This window comes from Populus alba, chromosome 4, assembly GCF_005239225.2.
Source record: "Populus alba chromosome 4, ASM523922v2, whole genome shotgun sequence".
NCBI classification, from domain to species: Eukaryota; Viridiplantae; Streptophyta; class Magnoliopsida; order Malpighiales; family Salicaceae; genus Populus; species Populus alba.
This window is the reverse complement of record NC_133287.1, coordinates 14,089,944-14,110,069: the sequence shown is the minus strand read 5'-3', so window position 1 is coordinate 14,110,069 and position 20,126 is coordinate 14,089,944. Positions and strand designations below refer to the sequence as shown.

General features: G+C 30.6%; 1 protein-coding gene across 1 annotated transcript; it reads right to left on the bottom strand.

Moving 5' to 3' along the window:
* Nucleotides 1-3,951: 3,951 nt before the first annotated feature.
* LOC118050850 (mini zinc finger protein 2-like) lies at nt 3,952-4,746 on the bottom strand. Its single transcript, XM_035061327.2, has one exon. It carries the CDS (start codon nt 4,609-4,611, stop codon nt 4,219-4,221), a length of 393 nt encoding a protein of 130 aa, XP_034917218.1. The 5' UTR covers nt 4,612-4,746; the 3' UTR covers nt 3,952-4,218.
* Nucleotides 4,747-20,126: the final 15,380 nt, after the last annotated feature.

Here is a 20,126-nt window from a genome sequence, read left to right as displayed (position 1 = left end):
AACAGGGTCTCACACTTAGTTGGATTAAGGCACAACCAAGTCTCAAGCCCAAACAAGTTCTTTTTCTCCCTCTTTTTTTAATACCACAAGCCATGAGTCTATGAAAACTATACTTGGAGATATAACAGAGGAATAGAGCTACCACTTTATGAGTTGAAAGATTTTTTTCTAAATATTACCTATATGTTTTTCAAGTTTTACTGGATATAAAATGCCAGGTTTTAGCAAGAAGAGAGGGGCTTTTTCTCTCAAGATAAGACATAGAAAAAACATCTTACTCTCTCTACTCAATATCTTTCCATATCACTACCTAAAAATCCTAAATTGATTTTGGCACTGGAGGATTTTTTACAAGTAATAACCCTTCAACCATACAACTATCATCCTTGAAGTAAGTTCACATTCATTGAAGTGAGTTTCTAACATCATTAGTATCATAACCTTAACAGGATTGTAAATGACTTGATGTATTCTAACCTCAATTGTTTTGAAGGAAAAACTGCATTAAACAACATATTATCAAATATAAGATCATGCTTAGACCTTTACACTTTATTTGGATGGAATACTAAACATGTAAGAAATATAATAAATGAACTAAAACAAAAGGGTGTCCTTAAATGGTTAAAATATTGTTCACACACTAACAATGTACTATGGACTAGAGCAATGCATTTTTTTTCACTTTGGTCCTTGAACTTTTTTTTCTTTGGCTGTGTCCTTTAATTGCAAAATTAGTAGACAATTGGTTCAAATTTGCTGGCTAGGGATGAGATTGAAATATGGAGGGTTAACTTAGAAAATGCATCGAAAATGAATGGTGTGTTTAAAGTTTATGAAAAAAGTACAATTTAGTCCCCTAATTTCCAAACTTAGCCCTTTCTGGACCCTTATGTTTTTATAAATTCAATTTTGATACACAACTTCTTTTCTATTTTTCAGTCCCTTTTTGGCTACCGCTATGATAGCTAAAATGTAGATAGATAGGCAATACATTATTTGCTTTAACAAGAGATGCATTTTTTTTTAAAAAAAAGACTAAATAGGGGTTGTTAGCCCCTTAAAAAGATCAACAAATATAAGGCCTATGTGTTCAAGTTTGAGTTTCTTTTTAATAGGTTCATTTCACTTCCTTAGTTTTATTCTGATTTAATCCTTTGATATTTCTTTGTTTTCACATTTAAGTTAGGGTTATGTAAGGCTTAAATGACGACAATGTTAATTTTGTTTTAACTAGATCACTATTTGAATTGAATAGACAATTTGTTGATGGCCCTCTTGGTTGAACAAGCTATAATAATATTTATTTATTAATATTTATGGTAGTTGATTAGTTTATTTAGTGATATAATGATTGAGTTTTTAATGATCGTGTAAAATATTTCATCATATGCAAACAAAATAATAACATTTATATATTTTTTATGCAATTATATGCACGGGACTAATTAAAGGCTAGTGGTTTCCAAGAATAATTAGGTGAAAGGAAATGATATGACATAAAGCATTTTCTTGTTGATATTTATTACATTAAAAAAATTAAATAAAGGAAATGAAGTTTGTTTTGGTTTTTTTTAGTTTATTTGTTTTATTTAATAATCTTAATTTGAAATGAAACTCCTCCACATCCTAGATTGGACTCCTCTCCAATTAGTGCTAACATAATAAATTACTTTAGCTAAATCATAAACTTTTAAATTTCGATTGATGGTTAGGATTATTTCATATATTGATTGACTTTAAAATAATTAAATTACCTAATTTATGCCAAATGAAAAGCTTTTCCTTTAGATTTTATTTTTTATGATTATTAAGAAACATTCCAAATTTATACAATCTCTTGTAACTCTATTTTTCTTATAACAAAAATAAGAATCAGTGCTTAAAAGAAAAATTATAACTAATCAACTTTATCAGCCAAGGAGTACTACTTCACTTGAAAAGGTTGAAAAATATTAGTGAATGCTTTCTCATTCCCTTTGTAATCTTCTCTTGTGGTTGAATTGTAAAATCAAGGGCAGGGATTTGATAACGGGTTTGGCACCAGCCTGGTCCGTTCTAGACTACAAACAATGGTCGTTAGGGCCGAAGGTGTTTTGCTTTTGATGTTGAAATATTAGCTAGGAAATAATGACATATGGGCTATATCATTATATCGCCCCAAACTTTTTATGTGAAGGATGTTTTCAATTGATTGCTTTCACTTATGGAAACATACAGTGCTGTTGAGAGAGTCCCTTCTTTCTGCCAGCATCTATGATGATAAATTTGGTAGCTAGAGATATTGTGGTTGGTTATGGACGTGGTGAAAGAAGATAAATTTAACTTCCACCTTGGACTCTATGTGTGTGTGTGTGTGTGTGTGTGTGTGTGTGTGTATATTATGGACGTGGTGAAAGAAGATAAAATTTAATTTCCACCTTGGCACTCTATGTATAGAATTATCCATGATATATATATATATATATATTTGTCCCTTGAATGGTCGAATTGGTGCGCATTACATAAAGGAATATTTCTCTCCTCTAAGCCCTTAATATTCCTATTTCCACCATTTATTTAACAATTTTTAATGGTCATGGTATCTTCGGGTTAGTTTCTGCATTCCAACATCGAGTTTCTTTCTAGTTACACTTAGAATTTAGAGCCCGAAGAATGCATTCACTTACAACTAGTTTAAATTTCAAAAAATCTAAAAAGGAGAGATTTGAATTTGAAACTTTCTAATAGAAATTTCAAGCTTTTAAGCACAAGAGTGTCCTTTAGAGGGCATTTTCTGAAATATCTTTTTGTGGGGATCAATATTATTAATATATCGGAAGGCTTATAAATCTCCCGTGCAATAATCACGAGATCTCGGTTACTTAGTGCAGTACTGTTTCTTAGTACTGGGTAACTTAATTAGTGTAAATTCCAGGGGTCTAAGCTTGTGGAAACAATTATTTTCCCTCTTAAACTACAGTCTCATGCATGGGCTTGTGATGATGTTCTTGAAATTGACATCTGCCCAATTCAAATATAACATGTGCCCGCAAGGTTTGTTCCCTCCATACTCATGAATGCTTAACCTGAACACTCTTGCTTGCTCATACACCACATGAAAACATCTAACCATTGTCAGCATATTAATTATATTTGATATGATTTCTTTATAAATAAAGTCAGGAATAAAGCTTGATTGCAGGCTCCATATTGTTCTGATACTTAATATTACAAAGCTTGAAAATGACGCGGTCAGTTTTGTTCTTGGAGATCCTTTCATGTCTTTCTATATTCATCTTTGAACTAATGAATTTTATTGACCAACAAAACGAGATGAATTATATAGGCTAAGCTTTTTTATCAACTTTTAAGTATATGGCTAAGTGAATTTTCTATCATTACAACCAACATGATTAGTTTTGTGGGCCTATAACCTTAAATACAAAGTTATCTTACCATATAGATATGACTACCACATCTAGGAAGTGTTCCCTAGATTTCTTTTCTGAGCTCCTCAATGTAATATTGCAAAATGGCTAATGAACTACCTCAAGAATCAATCAGCAAAAGAGCACAATTACTGGGCTAAAATGGAAAAAAAATTAAGATATGCAAAGGTAGAAGCTTATTAACTTGATTCGATAACTATATGATCAATTTTGAGGGAAATGAAGCTTCTGCTGCTGCTTAAATTGTTATTGTTCAAACTTCTGATGCTTTCATTACAACCTAGGTGGGAAGGAGAGATTTAAGAATGCTATCAACTGAATACCGGACTCATTTGAATGTTGCATAAAAAAGTTCATATGTTGCATAAAAAAGTTCACAATAATTTCATGACAATAATATTCATTATCTTCCACCGTTAATTTTTCACCTTTGTTTAGTACATGCTCTTTCTGCCTTGTGGAATTGTGACTCAAAGACAACAAAACTTCTGGATTACATATGCTTTATTCACTCCAATCATGAAGCTTATAACAGCTAATTCGTCCTAGTGCCAGCAATTTGCTATGGCAATGTTCATTGATCATCAAAAACACATCACTCAATTCATTTTCACTGTTCTCCATTAGTTTTTCACATGTACAAATCATATATAGAGGAGCTCTACTTATGATGTCCATCAACCCTAAAAACCATTAATAATAAAACAACAAGAGCAACAATCACAAATCCAAACAGGAAAAGTAAAAGTCATACACTAAACATAAAACCCCAGCACTCTTCGAAATTCTAATTACCATTTGAAGAAGGTGAAGGACAATCACATACCACCTCTGTCTCCACTTCCCTCCTGTGGAAGTTTCTATGGCAACCACAAGCGGCACAAGTGAGTGCACCAGCTGTGCCTTCCTCGCCACTAGCCATGAACTCTCTGCACCCGTCAACAGCATAACCTCCAACACTAACAGCATGATTCTTTAGGCACTCTCCATATTTAACATTCCTGATAGTGAAAGAAGTCGTTGAGCTTCTTGAAGGTTCTTCCGTTCTTCTTACCACCACTTGTCGCTTCCTCATCTTGCTAGCCCCCAATTCCACACTGCCTTCTCCTCTTTCAAATCCTTGATAAACTAGGCTAGAACTCTCCAATTGGAAGACTGGCCAGTAATTAGAAGCCGGCATCTGGAGAGAAAGAGGGGAAAGGAGAGAGAATCAATAACTTCCTTTTAGTTGTTACTACAAGCCCTAACCCTAGAGGGTGTATTTATAACATGTAAACCTGACCTAATACATTTTATCAGGTACCATGACCTTTTAATTACTATTTACTTTTCTTTCTAACAATATATGTGTGCGTGGTAAAATATTAATTTTTCCATACACTTGCCTTTGTATCAGCTACTGTGAAATGATAATCGAACTGCCTTGACGACAGATTAGCATAGTGATAAATAAAAGAAGAAAAACCCTAAATGATGAAAAAGCTTTACTTTTCGCGCTAAACTCTGATTGGTTTAAAGTAGAATGAACAGCTAAGATCTTAAACCTAATGTATACTGTGGCCCCTAAACTGTCGCTGATGCCAAAAGGAAGTTTTGTGGGGTGCATTGATACGATGCCAACAAAATTTGTCTAGCTAAACCTGATAACATGTCAATGTTAAGTAATCTTGCCATTTGAAAAGGCCTTCCATTTTCGAGTAAATCACTCAATATTATAATTGTAATTATAAGAAGAACTAAAAGACATGGGCAAAAGGAACAGTTCCATCCATTTCTTAAAATTCACTCTAGGTTATAGCAGTAATATAAAATTTTATTTCAGTCACTGAAACTTTTTTCCCCTTCAATTTCATCATTTCTTGTCATGTTTTTCATTTTTTATGTGTTGATATTTTTTCTGTATGCATTTTCTTGGCAATTTAATGTTTTGGTCAAATTTCTGACTTGAGATAGAGTCTAATTTAATAGGATAAATCATTGCAGTTAATTGTATAGAACACAATTCAAAGTAACAGGACCAAATTGAAAGGAAAAAAAAACTTAAATTATAAGAAAAACTAAAAGACATGGGCAAAAGTAACACTTACATCCATTTCCCAAAATTCACTATAGACTTTTTTTTTTGGCCATTGAACTTTTTCCGCCTTCAATCTCATCATTTTTTTTTTTTTTTTGCCATGTTTATCATCCTTTATAGGATAATATTTTCTTATATGTGCATTTTCTTGGAAATTCAAGCTTTTGGCTGAATTTCTAATTTGAGATAAAATCTAATTTAATAACATGGAATTGCAATTAATAGTATAGAACACAATTCAAATTAGGAGGACCAAACTAAAAGGAAAAAAACAACTTGGTCTTAAGTCATATTCACTCAAAACGTTTGGGTTTAAAATTTCTATGTCAATTCATTTTTTATTTGTTTAATATTAGATGTGTCGTTGTGGTCCAAACTTTATTTTATGAACATTTCAATCCCTGATTTTTAGGGAAAAGAAAGAAAGTTATTGAAGAATAAAGGAGGAGAGAAAAAGTGGTAAATTGGCTACATTTTGATGAAAAACAAACATAATTATTGGTATCAATAGGTTCCTTTCAGCAAGAGGAGTTCCATTGAAGTATTTTTACCTTTTATTTTGTAAAAAAAAATTAAAAATAGATCAAGGCTTGTGATTGTTTTGAATTAGATGATTTTTTTAGTTTTGTGATCAATTAAAGATTGGATTGAGATTAGATATGGGTTTATTCAAATTTATAGAGTACCAGGTGTTTTCTAGAAAAAAAAAATTGAAAATGATTTTTTTTCTTTCCTACTAGGTTAAGGCTGACTTGATAGCAACTTGAGGTGGCCAAAGACATACGAGTAAATAATGTAGTATTTTGTCACTATAGACGACACATCACCTATTTTATTTTTGAATTTTTTAAAAAGGGTGGACGATGTCATTTTGATAAAGAGTAGAAAAATAGAGGCTAGGTGCGTAGGCTTCTTCTTGAATGCCCATGCACACCTCACTTTGTTTTAATCTTTATGTTTTTTTCCCTTTAATTTTAATTGAAATTCATTAAACAAAATAATTAAAAATATATTTGGAATAGTTTTTTTTTTTTTAAATACCATTCAATTTTATTTTCTTTTGGATAAGATGATATCATTCTTTTTTATAATTTTAATAAATTCTCTTTTTGTGTAACCCTTAATATTGTTTTTTAATTTTGGTCGCTTTCTAGCACATGTCTCTTTTAATTATCATATAATTAAATAAGAAATAAGTTTTAAAAAATAGGCTAATTTAACCATGTTCATGACTAAGTTTAAGGTTTGGTAGGCTAATTTCGTTTGATCCAAAACATCATTATCTCAATATTTAAGATAATAAAAAAAGAACAAATATTATGGAAAAAACAATTATTTAGAAAAAAGAACTTGTTAATAAGATAAATGAGGTTTAATTAAAGAGATGCATTTTTATCTTTGTTTGTTTTGATATTTGCTTTAATTATTTTTTTATATTTATTAAATAAAGAATATAAAAAAAAATTATATATATATTTAAAAAAAAAAGCTTAATGAGAAAAGGAGGTATTATACTAGTAAATTATTAAATTATTACTTTTTTTTGAATACATGTCAACATATAATTGAATAATAATCGAAACATGAGATCATATCACTTTAGCTATATTTTTTTGCTCAACTTCTTAATTTAGTCTTTGATTATTGATATGACCAAAAGATTGATGTCTTCTCCCAAGTGTAAGAGTGTCAAAGTAATAAATAACCGGGTAAGACCAGGGTCGAATCATAAGGAGGTTAATTGTATAAATTATAGACAACAATAATACAACAACAATAACAATAACAATACTAATAGTAATAATAATAGTAATTATTATTATTATTATTATTATTATTATCATTAGTGGATCCTCTAACCTTAACATTTATTTTTATCATTGTTCAATCCTCACATTAATTTTACATCTTAAAGTATCTTTAACTTATTATTGTTGTTGTTGTTGTTAGTCTTATCATTATCATTATTATTATTATTATTATTATTATTATTATTATTATTATTATTATATAGTAAATCTCCTTGTGATTCGACCCCGGTCTTGCCGGGTTATTTATTCCTTTGACACTCTGCACTTGGGAGAAGACATCAATCTTTTGGTTGTGTCAGTTGCTGATCCAGAAATCATCAATGAAATCTAGTTTTACATTTTACACTAAAATTGTCAGTGCACATAGGCTATTACTTAGAAATCGTTACGAGGACTGAGTCATTGCCAACCTAGGAATCGTTAACACATCATAGTTTTAAGGTTGATGTTGAAATCATCGACGCAATCTAAGTCTTATAGCTGACTCATGAAATCATAAACGCACTTAGTCTACCGTTGGACATGAAAATCATTGATAAAAACTAAGTCGGTGTCGACCTAGGAATCGTCAGTGAGATTCATTTCTACGGCTAATGCTGAATTCGTCAACATACACATCCTACTACTATTATTAAGATTATTGATGAAATTGAGTCATTGTTGACTTAGAAATTGTCAGTGCAATCCAATTCTACGACTAACTCAGAATCCGTTGATGAAAACTGAGTTGCTGTTAACTCAGAAATCATCAATGAAATTGCTTCTATAGCTGGCACATGAATTCATCAACACACATAATCATTCTCTCTATGTTTTCAATTCCATTAATTATGCTAAATTCATCAACACAAACTAATAACCAATGCACATCACACAAGGATATCATTTTAATCCTATGTCTTATCCCTCTAAGGATCATGTAAGGTTTCCCCCACTTTTTTTTTCCAAACATTTTTTTCCATTATCCCTTAAATTTACACATGAAATTCATCATTTTATCATAATCATAATCACAATAACATGCTACAAATACACTTTCATTTACTTGGTTCATAACTATGCAATTTCGTCAATCACACAATAGAATCAAGGCATCAACATAATACAATTTTTGTTTCAACTCTAGTATGCTTTTAAGGTTCAATGATAATACAATCCTACATATAACATCATTCTAACCCATCATCACACAATTTCATCCAACACATTAGCATAAATCACATCATTAGCACTAGTATGCTTTATGTTTTAATTTTAACATGGTCTAAGGTTCTACCAAGATCATAATCCATGCATTACGTCTCATTATATTTGAATTTTTTCCTACCCTCAACTAAGGCTAGTCCTCCACCTCATTTTGTGTATTTAAAATTTTCCATTTTCTTTGTTAAGTGTTCTGGAATTAGGTCCCCTATTCATCCCTATTTTTCATGCATTCATTAGTCTAGTTTTCCTTAGCAGTTGGTGTAAGGATCTTAGGTCATTTACTTAGGGTTTTCTTCTTCCTTTTGGTCCTAAAGTCTCAATAATAAGTGGGGAAGGAGGTTTAATTCATACCTTATGATTTTTAGTAGCTTTAGGAAGGGATTTTACAGTTTTTTCTTCCCTTTAACTCTTAGTTTTTTTCTTTGTCTTCCTCTCTACTTTTGGTTTTCTTCCTTCTTTCTCCAACTACACCAGCCAACCTCTTACACTCTTTCTCCTGCTATGTTTTTGGTCATTTATGCTTTTCTTTAACTATATTTCCTCTCTAATGTTCAAGAGAGGTGCATGCAGCTAGGTTTAAGGGTTTTCTCTTTGAAAAAGAGGGAAAAGGTCTGTTGCATGAAGTTGGCTGGTTTTTTGGAAGAGGAAGGGTCACCTTCTCTTTTTTTCTTGCATTTATACCCCCTCTTAAATGAGGTGGGGTGTTTGGGTGCTGGACATGGTTGTTCTTATCCCTCTTTTCAATTATTTTGGGCAGGTTTCTATTCCAATTCTTTCTTAGGATAGGCCGACCCTTTTCCTCTAGGTTTTCTCTAAGGCTGGCCAGTTTATATCCTTCAATTTTTCCTAATTTTGGTTGGCCAAAGACTATTTTTTTTTTTGTCATGTTTTACAAAATGCATGGATTCACCAAGGCACACAATTTTTGTTTACTCATAAATCATCATCGAAAACTGCTTCCATAGCTAACGCATGGATTATTTCTAGTTTACCTTCTCTATTGATGGATCCTATAGCCAAGTATAGGATACCATTTCCATCACATTTCTCTCAATTTGTGTCTTAGAACATATATCTTTAGAAGAAGGTGTTCCATGCAAAATAGATAAGAATCCAATCTTAGATTTTTCCATGCTAAGCTATTTTAGCATCTAGTCTATATGCATGGATTGAGACAATCTATGCAACCTTCTAGATTTATTTATATAGATCTCTATATCCAATATATAAGGTTCTTCTTCCAATTTCTTTATGAAGAAATTCTTGGACAACCAAAACTTTACTAATTAGAGTAAAGATATGTTGTTTTTTTAACAATAATATATCATCTACATGTAATATTAGGATAATGACACCACTTCCACTAACCTTTTATAAACACAAGGTTTATCCATATTTTTTTATGAAATCAAATCTATTGATTACACCATTAAAATTAGATATTCCGACTACTTAAAGCTTGCATTGTACATTTGTACATTGCCTTTCATGTTAGTCTTTCTCTTAAAGACCTACTTAGATCCATTGGGTTTTATCCCTTTAGGTGGATCAACCAAGTTCCAAACTTGGTTAGTACATGAAGTCCATAGCTTCAAGTCATTTCTTGGAATAAATATCATATATTACTTCAATGTAATTGGTAGGCTCATCAATTATGAGCAACCTATCATTCACAACTTTCGTGGGAGGTCCTTATCTAATTTATGCATGGCATTTCCTACCAAACTTATAGAGATTTTACATACAATGTTTAAGCATTAAGAATATATTTCATCTAGATGTGGTGTTCTAAGAGGTGTAGAGAATCTCATTATGTTATAGATAATCCTTGAAATATTTGGTCAAATATTAACCACCTTGATCTAATAAATGTTTCTTACTTATTCGAATTTGTATTTCAATTTTATTGCACTTTATATTGAACCTGGACATTTTAAAATCAAGTATATATAAACTATTCATATAATTACCGTATCCATAAAAACATCATTATTATAAAAGAACAACTTTTGTCCTTAATAATAAATTGAAATCCATTCAATACTAAATAAAATGGTAACAATGTATTAAAATAATGAAACAAAATAACAATTATAAAGCTCTAGTATTAGCCCATAAGGTAAAATAAAATAACTAGTCCCTACAACTAATGCAACAACCTTTGCTTCATTATTGAATCTTATGTCCACTTTGCCTTAAACAAATTTTCATATAAGCTTTATTAAGCTTCTTTGCCTTTATGGTTGCAAGGTATTCCTTGTAATTCCTTCTCTAATGTCTTTCATTGTCATAATGATGACAAGGGTCATTGTCTTTCTTGATGCCTCCAATAGGTAAGTTTACTTTAGAGACAAGATCATTATTCTTCTTATCCTTCTTTTTAGACATTCTAGAAGAACTAGACCTTTTTCCTTCTTAAGGGCTCTTTAAGCATATTGAGCAATTTTGGCAATGTACTATCCAACGTGTTCATGTAATAGTTCATAATGAATTGCGAAAAGCTTTGGGGTAATGATTGCAAGATCAAATTAACACTTAACTCATGGTCCATGAAAAAACCCAATTGGTCTAATTTCTCAATATAGCTAATCATTTGTAAAGCATGGGTGTTCATTGAAAAACCATCTATCATCTTGTAGTGGAACAATTCCTTAGAGTTATCATACCTCTCAGTCCTCCAAGCCCCATCGAACAATTTTGTGAGATACATAACTATAGTATGAGCATCCATATTCTCATGTTGCTTTTGAAGTTCAGGTGACATATAGGCTAACATCACAAATGCAGCCTGTTCATCATCATCAACACAACGTTGATGTTCATTCCTAACTTCTTCTTCAACATCCTCAGCAGGGGTATTTGCAATTGGATTTTATAGAACATACAACCTCCTTTCTTGCTTAAGAACAATTCTTACATTTCAATGTCAATTTAAGAAATTTGGTTCATTCAATTTGTTAGCATCAAGTATGCTTTGTAGAGATATGCTCCTACTCATTTTATATATCAACCTATTAATGTAAAGATAACAAGTATTAGTTTTATGCATACATATTTAAATCTAAATTTAGATAAGGTCATAAATCCTAAGTTGATCTTCTATTATTTTCTTGCAAATCAATAGCCCTCCTTATTAATTCAAAAAATCTTGCTTAGATTTTCCTAGTGGGTTAGGATCCTATTTAATTTATCCAACCTTGAGTTATCAACAAATCAAAATAAGTTAAATTAGATAGATAACATAGTTTATCAATCATAACTCTATGTGACTCCTAGATCAGTTAGATGACAATTCTTTGTCTAAACATATCTCATATGTTTCGCCTAACCCATGTCTCTAAACTCATATAATCATAAGTGACTCATCCAAATCATATAGGTTAGTTAAGTAGAACCTAATTTTATAGCATTAAACATATTAGATTAATGGTAACCTTGAGTGACTCAACAAGTAATCCATGAATAAAACTCTAGTTTTATGCATATAAAATTGGAAAACAACTTTTCATGTTCTCAACATATATTTAATATTTAATGAGGGATTTAACAATTAAACAGGTCTTATTCAAAGCATGTCATAACAAATATATATTTCATACATAACAATTTATATATAACATAAACCCCTAGAATGCCATTTTATATGGATGATTATGGACATATCTAAGTTAATTTCCTCGAGCCATTAAAGGAAATTAGATGGTCAAATCTTACGTAGTTGTTACAAATCTTTATAAGTCCTTTGCAAGCACCTCAGTTGCAGCCCTTATCACCATTTCTTTCTTCATCTTAGATTACACAATAATTTCCTATCTAAATTCCTACATTTCTAAATTACATAAAATTTATTTAATTAATTAAGAAACCTCGAGTTACATTCGATAGAAATTAGATGAGAAAAGAATTTACAACCTAGAAGAAAAATAGAGATAAGGCAGAAATGCAAGCTCTATTTAATAAAAATTACAACTATTCAACCATCAAATAAAAACATAATCAACATTAGTCTTTAATGTCCATAATCATTCATATTGTTTTTTTATATCATGATAAATTACATTGCATGCTTCAATTATAATTACTGGCTTTATGTGTTACCATAAAATAATATTTCTATGACTTAGAAATATTCAATCAAATCTAATTTGATAAATTCCCAAACGAAACAAATTTTATTATGTTTGTTCTCTATATAATAGATATTGATCGTTTGAATAAGATTTGAAACTCTTTTCATATCTTATTTCACCTTGGCCAATGATTTCTTAGTTAATACCATTTGAATATAGATGGAATATTTTTCTTTATTCACCTAGGATGATGAATCCTCTCTTGATGACTGATGTACCTTTATATGGTTTATATTATACCCAATGTCTGTCCTTCCATTACCTTGATTAAAATAACATATAACATGATCAAAACATAATATTCTCTACATAAGATAACTTAGTGATTACTTACATAATCATCACGTGATCATTTTCATAGACATAGGTAATCTATTCATATAGAATCCTCATTCAGGTCAGTTTAATGTACATGTTTTATGAGAAGCACTTACATTTTATTTCTATGTATCCTTTATATCTCAGTTTATGAGAACAATTGCTTTATTTTTTAAAGGAAATAACATAATATATACTCGCCTTAATGACTTTAATGAATATCCAATATTTAAGAGAGCATCGTGCAAGAATATTTTAGGAATAATACTTTGATGCAACATGATTCCATAATTATAACAACTTTATAACTTTCTTTGTAAAGAATTTTTATCACATGGACTTTATCTTTATACTAAATTCATTAATATAGTATTATATATATATATATATATATTAAAGATAAATTAAACTTTTATTATTTTTTGCTCACCAAGTGGTTCATAATTTTCTTAATATATCAGCCTAACAGCTGCATATGTTCCAGAATCTACTATTTAATTAAGAATGGCTAACGTCAGCTCCTTGAGTGCATATATATAACTAAAATTTGGAAACATCTTTTTAAGTTTATGTATTAAGAATTCTAATCTTGATAAAAGGATTATATATGATGGGAAATACAACTATACTATACTTTGGTGATGATGGAATTTTGAGCCAAATTATACGTGCACATGCTGTTAGTAACTCAGACAAGACTAAGTCAGCATGCATGAAATTTATCTAGGGTGCGCAACATTATGAATTTTGTGTTGTTAATCATGTTTATCAACAGGAAGAAAGACATTTGGAACACTACTGCTTTATTTTTTCGTTAAGAAGAAAATGTTTGATCTCTGGTATTTTTTTTAACGAAAGAAAGACATTAATGTCAATTGAACATTTTACAGGCAGTACTAACGCTTACATAATTAGATGTAACTTGGAATTTGCATTGCATGCCATGCACAATTGAATGTATGACTTCGTACTTTATTCCCCCCCCCCCTTCCTTTCCTTTCCTTTCGAGGTTTTTGTTTTTTGTTTTTCATGAAACAAACGCAATTGTTTAAATTTAGTTGGAATTTAAGACGGTTAGTATGGATAGATTTTGTGGGGCTGATAGGGACTTAAGTATGATTATGTTTTGAGAAGATTGTGAATGATGAGGCCTTTTGCTACTCACCAACCCAACCCAGCCAGTGATGTCCACAGAAAAAGTGTAGCGATTTAGGCTTCTGGGGTCCTTGGGCAAGGCATCTTAGGCTTCTAATGAAATCACAAATTACCCTTTTTCAAATCTTAAGGTATCCGACATTAGAACTGACAAAAACAAGTAACTAATGAAAATAAACAATAATTGTGATTTTGTGGATATGCTGATTTAACTAAGGAAGTTGCTGTTGATTGATGCAACTTAACCTACAGGACTCTTTCCCCCGCTCACAAAATTACAATAATCTTGCAGAACCATTATGCAATGGACTTGTCAACATCATTTATCGCTAAAGAAAACTTGCTTTCAGATTTCTGCAAGATGCCATTTTCTGTCTGGACCACATAATATACGTGCAAATGCTGTTTACCCTAAATTAATTTAATTTCGCCTTCATTATAAGTGGAAAAAAAATATTCCACCTTGGCATTGTAGGACTAATTGGAAGTAATAAATTTCACAAAATAACGGAAAATTACGAAATATTTTCCCCGTCTATATCTTCACATGCTTCTACCGCCTTGAGACATTAAATTTAACCCTAGAAGTTTTCTTCTAGTACTTAAAAGTAGGAGCTAGCTAGACTTTGCAATATAAACTTTTGTTTCTACCATGGAGATATAAATTCCTAGGGTTGGTTTTCTAGCATAGAATATAAATTAACTAAGAGGATCTGTTGTTCTTTTTATTTTAGAAACAAGTATATCCCCATATCAATTTTTACTTACAAAATGTATAAAACTCAAATTATAAACCTTCAATATATTGACATATCTTAATGAAATCATGACTAATTCTTACTATTTATGTATTCAGAAATTATTGTGGACAACAATGTTTAATGGACAATGTATTTTTTTTAAAAAAAAAAATTTAGTCACCAATTTTTTTTTTTCATCTTTCCATGTGATATTTATAATATTTTATCTATTGATATTTTCTTCTCTTTGCATACTACTGAGATTTCAAGGTGTTTGATAATAAATCATAATTCAATTAGAGGCCAATTTGATGAAATAGGATTTAATTTTGTATTATAAAAAATAACTAAAAATTAATGGTCAAACTAAAAGTAAAGGGGCCTTTTCAAATTCTTGTGAAAAACTTCATTTTCATCTAGAAGTTCTCCATTCAATCCTTTTTTGCCTCCCTAATTTTAGGATTTTATATTTAGGTTCTAAAACTTCTTTTTTTTTTTTTCATGTTTGGATTCTTTAGTTTTCAAAGCAAAGAGAGGAAGTCATAAGAAAATAAAGGAGGGAGGGTAGAGAAAAGCATTGTTTAGCCATAATTCAACAACAACAACAAAAGGTGATTTTGATATCGTTGGGTTTTTATTAATGACAAAAGTGTTGTTGAGGTGTTTTTAAACTTTAATCAAAGATGGGTTTATTAAAGTATTTAAGGTATTTTTTTTAGTTGAACAAATAATTGAAAAATAGATTTTTGATATTCAAAATGCCATACCCTAACTTTTCAGCCATCAAAGGTGGCCAGAATAGTGCCTTCTAGTTTATTTTTCCTTTTAAGTGGAGGGGACGAAGTGTCATCAACCTTTTTAAACAATGAAAAAATTAGGGAAAAAAGATCAAGCATGTAGGCCTTGTTTTGCAAGTTGTAGCACACCTAGACTTCTTTATATTGTGCTAGGCATGCTAGCACACATAGTGCTAGGTGCTCAACCTCTTTTAGGTAGTCCTTCAAGTTATTTTTTAAACTTTGTCATAAATTTTAATAAGGTTTCATTGTAAATGAAGTAATTTAAAATAGTATTCTATTAACTACTATTCAATCTTTTCTTTGTTTTAAAATTAGATTATAGTATTTGTTTTTGTAATATTAGCAATCATTTCATTATTTATTATATATAAACATAATATTCAATTCATTTGTGGTCATAATTAATCATTTTAAAAAATATATATTTTGTTAATTTTTATTATAAATTTTTATACATTTTTTCTTAGATTAATTATTTTTTCCCCTTCAATTACATAAAAAATATTGAGGCATGATTTTCAATGCTTTATTATTATTTTTTATTATTGAAACATACTTGATGAATCCTAATACAAATTGCACCTTAACTAATGCATTACTCATTTCTTGATAAACATATGAATCCTCACCAATTATATAGTACTAACTAGTTGAACATGTTAAGGATTCGTATTCTGCATAGGCCTAGTGACGTGGATCAACTCACAAAAACCATCAAGGATCTATTACATAAGCCAATTGGATCAATTACAAAGTCTAAAGCAAAGGCATTGGAGGAAGCATTGGATGCGTTTATTTTATAGGTTTCAGCCAAGGCTAATATAGGAGATCCATTGGAGTATCAATATGAGGTTTTAATCCAACTAACTCAAGTGCAAGAAGGGTCCAATCCATATTCAACATGGGCCTGATATGTCTGACCCTATGGCAGCCTTGTTTAGACAAGATTTTCTAATGTTACAAGGATTCCAAAGTTAACAAGTTTCTCTTATTAATTCAAGGAAGAATTCAGCTAAATCTGCTTCCTAAGATAGGATCGATTATTTAATGATTATCCTAGTCTAGGAAGGAAACTAATTAGGCAACAACAAAGAAAGATATTTGTATTTATTATTATCCAAGTATTACAAGGAAACCTAGCTCTACAAGGAACAACAAGAGACACTGATGCAACCATATTATTCGATAGTTTTACCAACATTTTCCTAGTATCTTGTTCATGTTTTATATATAAAATGCTTTGATTATTTTTTAAGGCATTTTTGGATGTGATATTTGAAAATGAGTAAATTGAAGATAAAATTCAAACTATGTTCCAACTCACATTGAATATTGGCAAATTTTATCTCTACTCAATGTTTTATGTAGAACTTAAGTTATAGAGGTTGAAATGAAGTGATTCTAGTAGCATTAGAAAGCTAACATCCATACCTTTCTATAAATATATCGCAAGAAAAATAAAAAACAAAGAGGAGGGAAATCGCAACCTTCAAAGATAAGTCTTGCATTTTGCCAGTTTTGATATTTGGCCATTCCGACTTGAATTTCTTACATTAAAGAAGTTCATTTGATGCAAACTCAAATTTTTTGGATGCTTTACTCAAAGACCTATCAACCTACCAACTTTTATCAGAAAATGAGCTCATATGAGAGAGATATGATTTTTCTAAGACAACCTATAAATTATATCAGTAGACAGGTTTTGTGTAGAAACAAGTCCTACTTACATAAATGTAAATTGTTTACTTTGAAAATGACTATTTTTATATTTTTTGGGAGAATACAAATGGATTGGAGGGATGTGGGATTAGGATTTCCCATCAAATAAAAAGAGAGAGAGAAAAGGAGGGGGCGGCTAAAAAGAAGAAGAAAACTCCACCCTTTTCTCTATACCTGAAATTATGTTCTCATCTATTCTATTCATTAGTTTTTTAATAGTCATGCAAGACTAAGTTATTTTCTTGGTTGAAAGGATACGTAAACCTTTCGATTTTAAAAACTATGAGATCTATTTTATTTTTTCTTTTAAGTTTATATGATGAGTATGAATGTTTTCATATGCTTAATTCCTATGATTGTTTATTTTGATTATTAGAGCGAACTCTAATCAATTATTGTAAACCATTCTACTGATAAGTTTGCTATCAAAATCAAAGTTGTGATATTTGAACTTATGAAGCGACTATGTTTAATAATTATGGCAGATTTATACTGTTAATCTTAGGAAAAATATTCAACTAAATCGAAAATACATTGCAAACAGTTATGTTGTCTAAGATTTATCAACTTATCTAGTTCTTAAGGCTACTATTGAATTAAATTACTAGTGTGGATATTATGGTTGTTTTGTGGTTAGGGTTATTTATACTACAAATTGATTAATTGACTAATATTAGGGAAATATATATATTTAGAATAAAAATTAATGTAGCATTTCAGTGATCAATTTTGATCTCGTAGATGGATGTTTACTTGAGACAAAGGTTTTTCTCTTGACAAGTTTTGAATTTATTTAGTTTAGCTTGATTAGTTTATTTTGTTTACCATAGTTGTAACAACTCGGCTTTTTTTCAAGGCCAAAATTGCTAGAATTGTTTTTCTTCAGTTTCAAGATTTTTTTCACCATATCTTTCTTCAAATTTATCATTGCATTTTGTTTGTTAACAAGGCACAATCTATGTAGGATAACGTAAATCAACATTTCCATAGAATGGATTCTCAATACACGTGCCCATAATATTATATTTTCATACTCATAGGTTTACATTACATGATATCAACATACTCATAAATTCACATTCTTGTTCTAATCTCGTTATCATCATGAGTTCATACAAGAGTATCGAATACTGTACTTTCATTATCTTAATGTAATTTCACAACACGACATCCTTATTAGATGAATACCTCATATGTATATAGATACACATCATATCAACTTGTTCGTACATTCATATATGTGTTCCATTTCAATTTTTCATTACTAGTCTTTACAAAAAAAAGTCGGATGACTAATTGAGTGATTAACACGTTCGTTCATATAGAACTCATATTACCCATAACATGTAAATATATAGTTCCTTTCAAAATACATGAGCCGCAAAATGAATTTCCTTACACACCATGTTGGTATGATGTCCTTGTTATAACATAAGGTAATTTCAAGCATTATAAGCAATTTAAGAAAACATAATAAAGCAATATTAACATTACATTTCATTAATGGACTAAAAGAGCATAATTCTTTAGTTTCTCCTTATATAAATACTACCATTAATAATTCATCAATTACCGAGGCTAATCATTTGGTCATCCACTTAGGATGTGATTAACCGAAGCTAATTATTTATCCACCATGGTCATCCACTTTAGATGTCATTAGCCGTAGTTAATCATTTGTCCATGTCGATCATCCACTTAGAATGCTATTAGTCGAAGCTAGTCATTTATTCTTCCTTGTCATCCATTTAGGATTCCATTAGCCAAAGTTAATCATTTATTCATCCTGGTCATCCATTTAGGATTCCATTAGCCAAAGTTCATCATTTATTCATTTTGGTCATCAACTTTGGATGTCATTAGCCGAAGCTAATCATTTATTCATCCTGACCATCCACTTTGAATGCCATTAGCCATAGCTAATCAATCATTCATGTTGGCCATCCACTCGGATGCCATTGGTCGAAGCTAATCAATCATTTATCCTAGTCATTCATTCGGATGCCATTAGATGAAGCTAATCAATCATTTGTCTCGATCATTCACTTAGGATGCAATTAGTTGTAGCTAATCACTCATTTATCCCGATCATCCGTTTAGATGTCATTAGCCACAACTAATCAATCAGTTGTCCCGGTCATTCATTCAGATGCCATTAGTCACAACTAATCAATCATTTGTCCCAATCATCCATTTAGGATGCCATTAGTCATAGCTAATAACTCATTTATCCAGGTCATCCGTTCGGATGCCATTAGCCAAAGCTAATCAATCACTTGTCCTAGTCATCCATTTGAATCACATTAGTCGTAGCTAATCAATCATTTGTCCTGGTTATCTACTTTAGATGCCATTAGCCGTAGCTAATCAATCATTTATCCTAGTCATCCCTTGAGATGCCATTAGACAAAGCTGATCAATCATTTATCTTGGTCATCCACTTAGGATGCCATTAGTCATAGCTAATCACTCATTTATCCCGGTCATCTGTTCAGATGTCATTAGCCAAAGCTAATTAATCAGTTGTCCAGATCATTCATTCAGATGCCATTAGACGAACCTAATCAATCATTTGTCCTGGTCATCCACTTAGGATGCCATTAGTTGTAGCTAATAACTCATTTATCCCGGTCATCTATTTGAATGCCATTAGTCGAAGCTAATCAATCACTTGTCCCGGTCATCCATTCGGATCCCATTAGTCATAGCTAATCAATCATTTGTCTCGGTTATCTACTT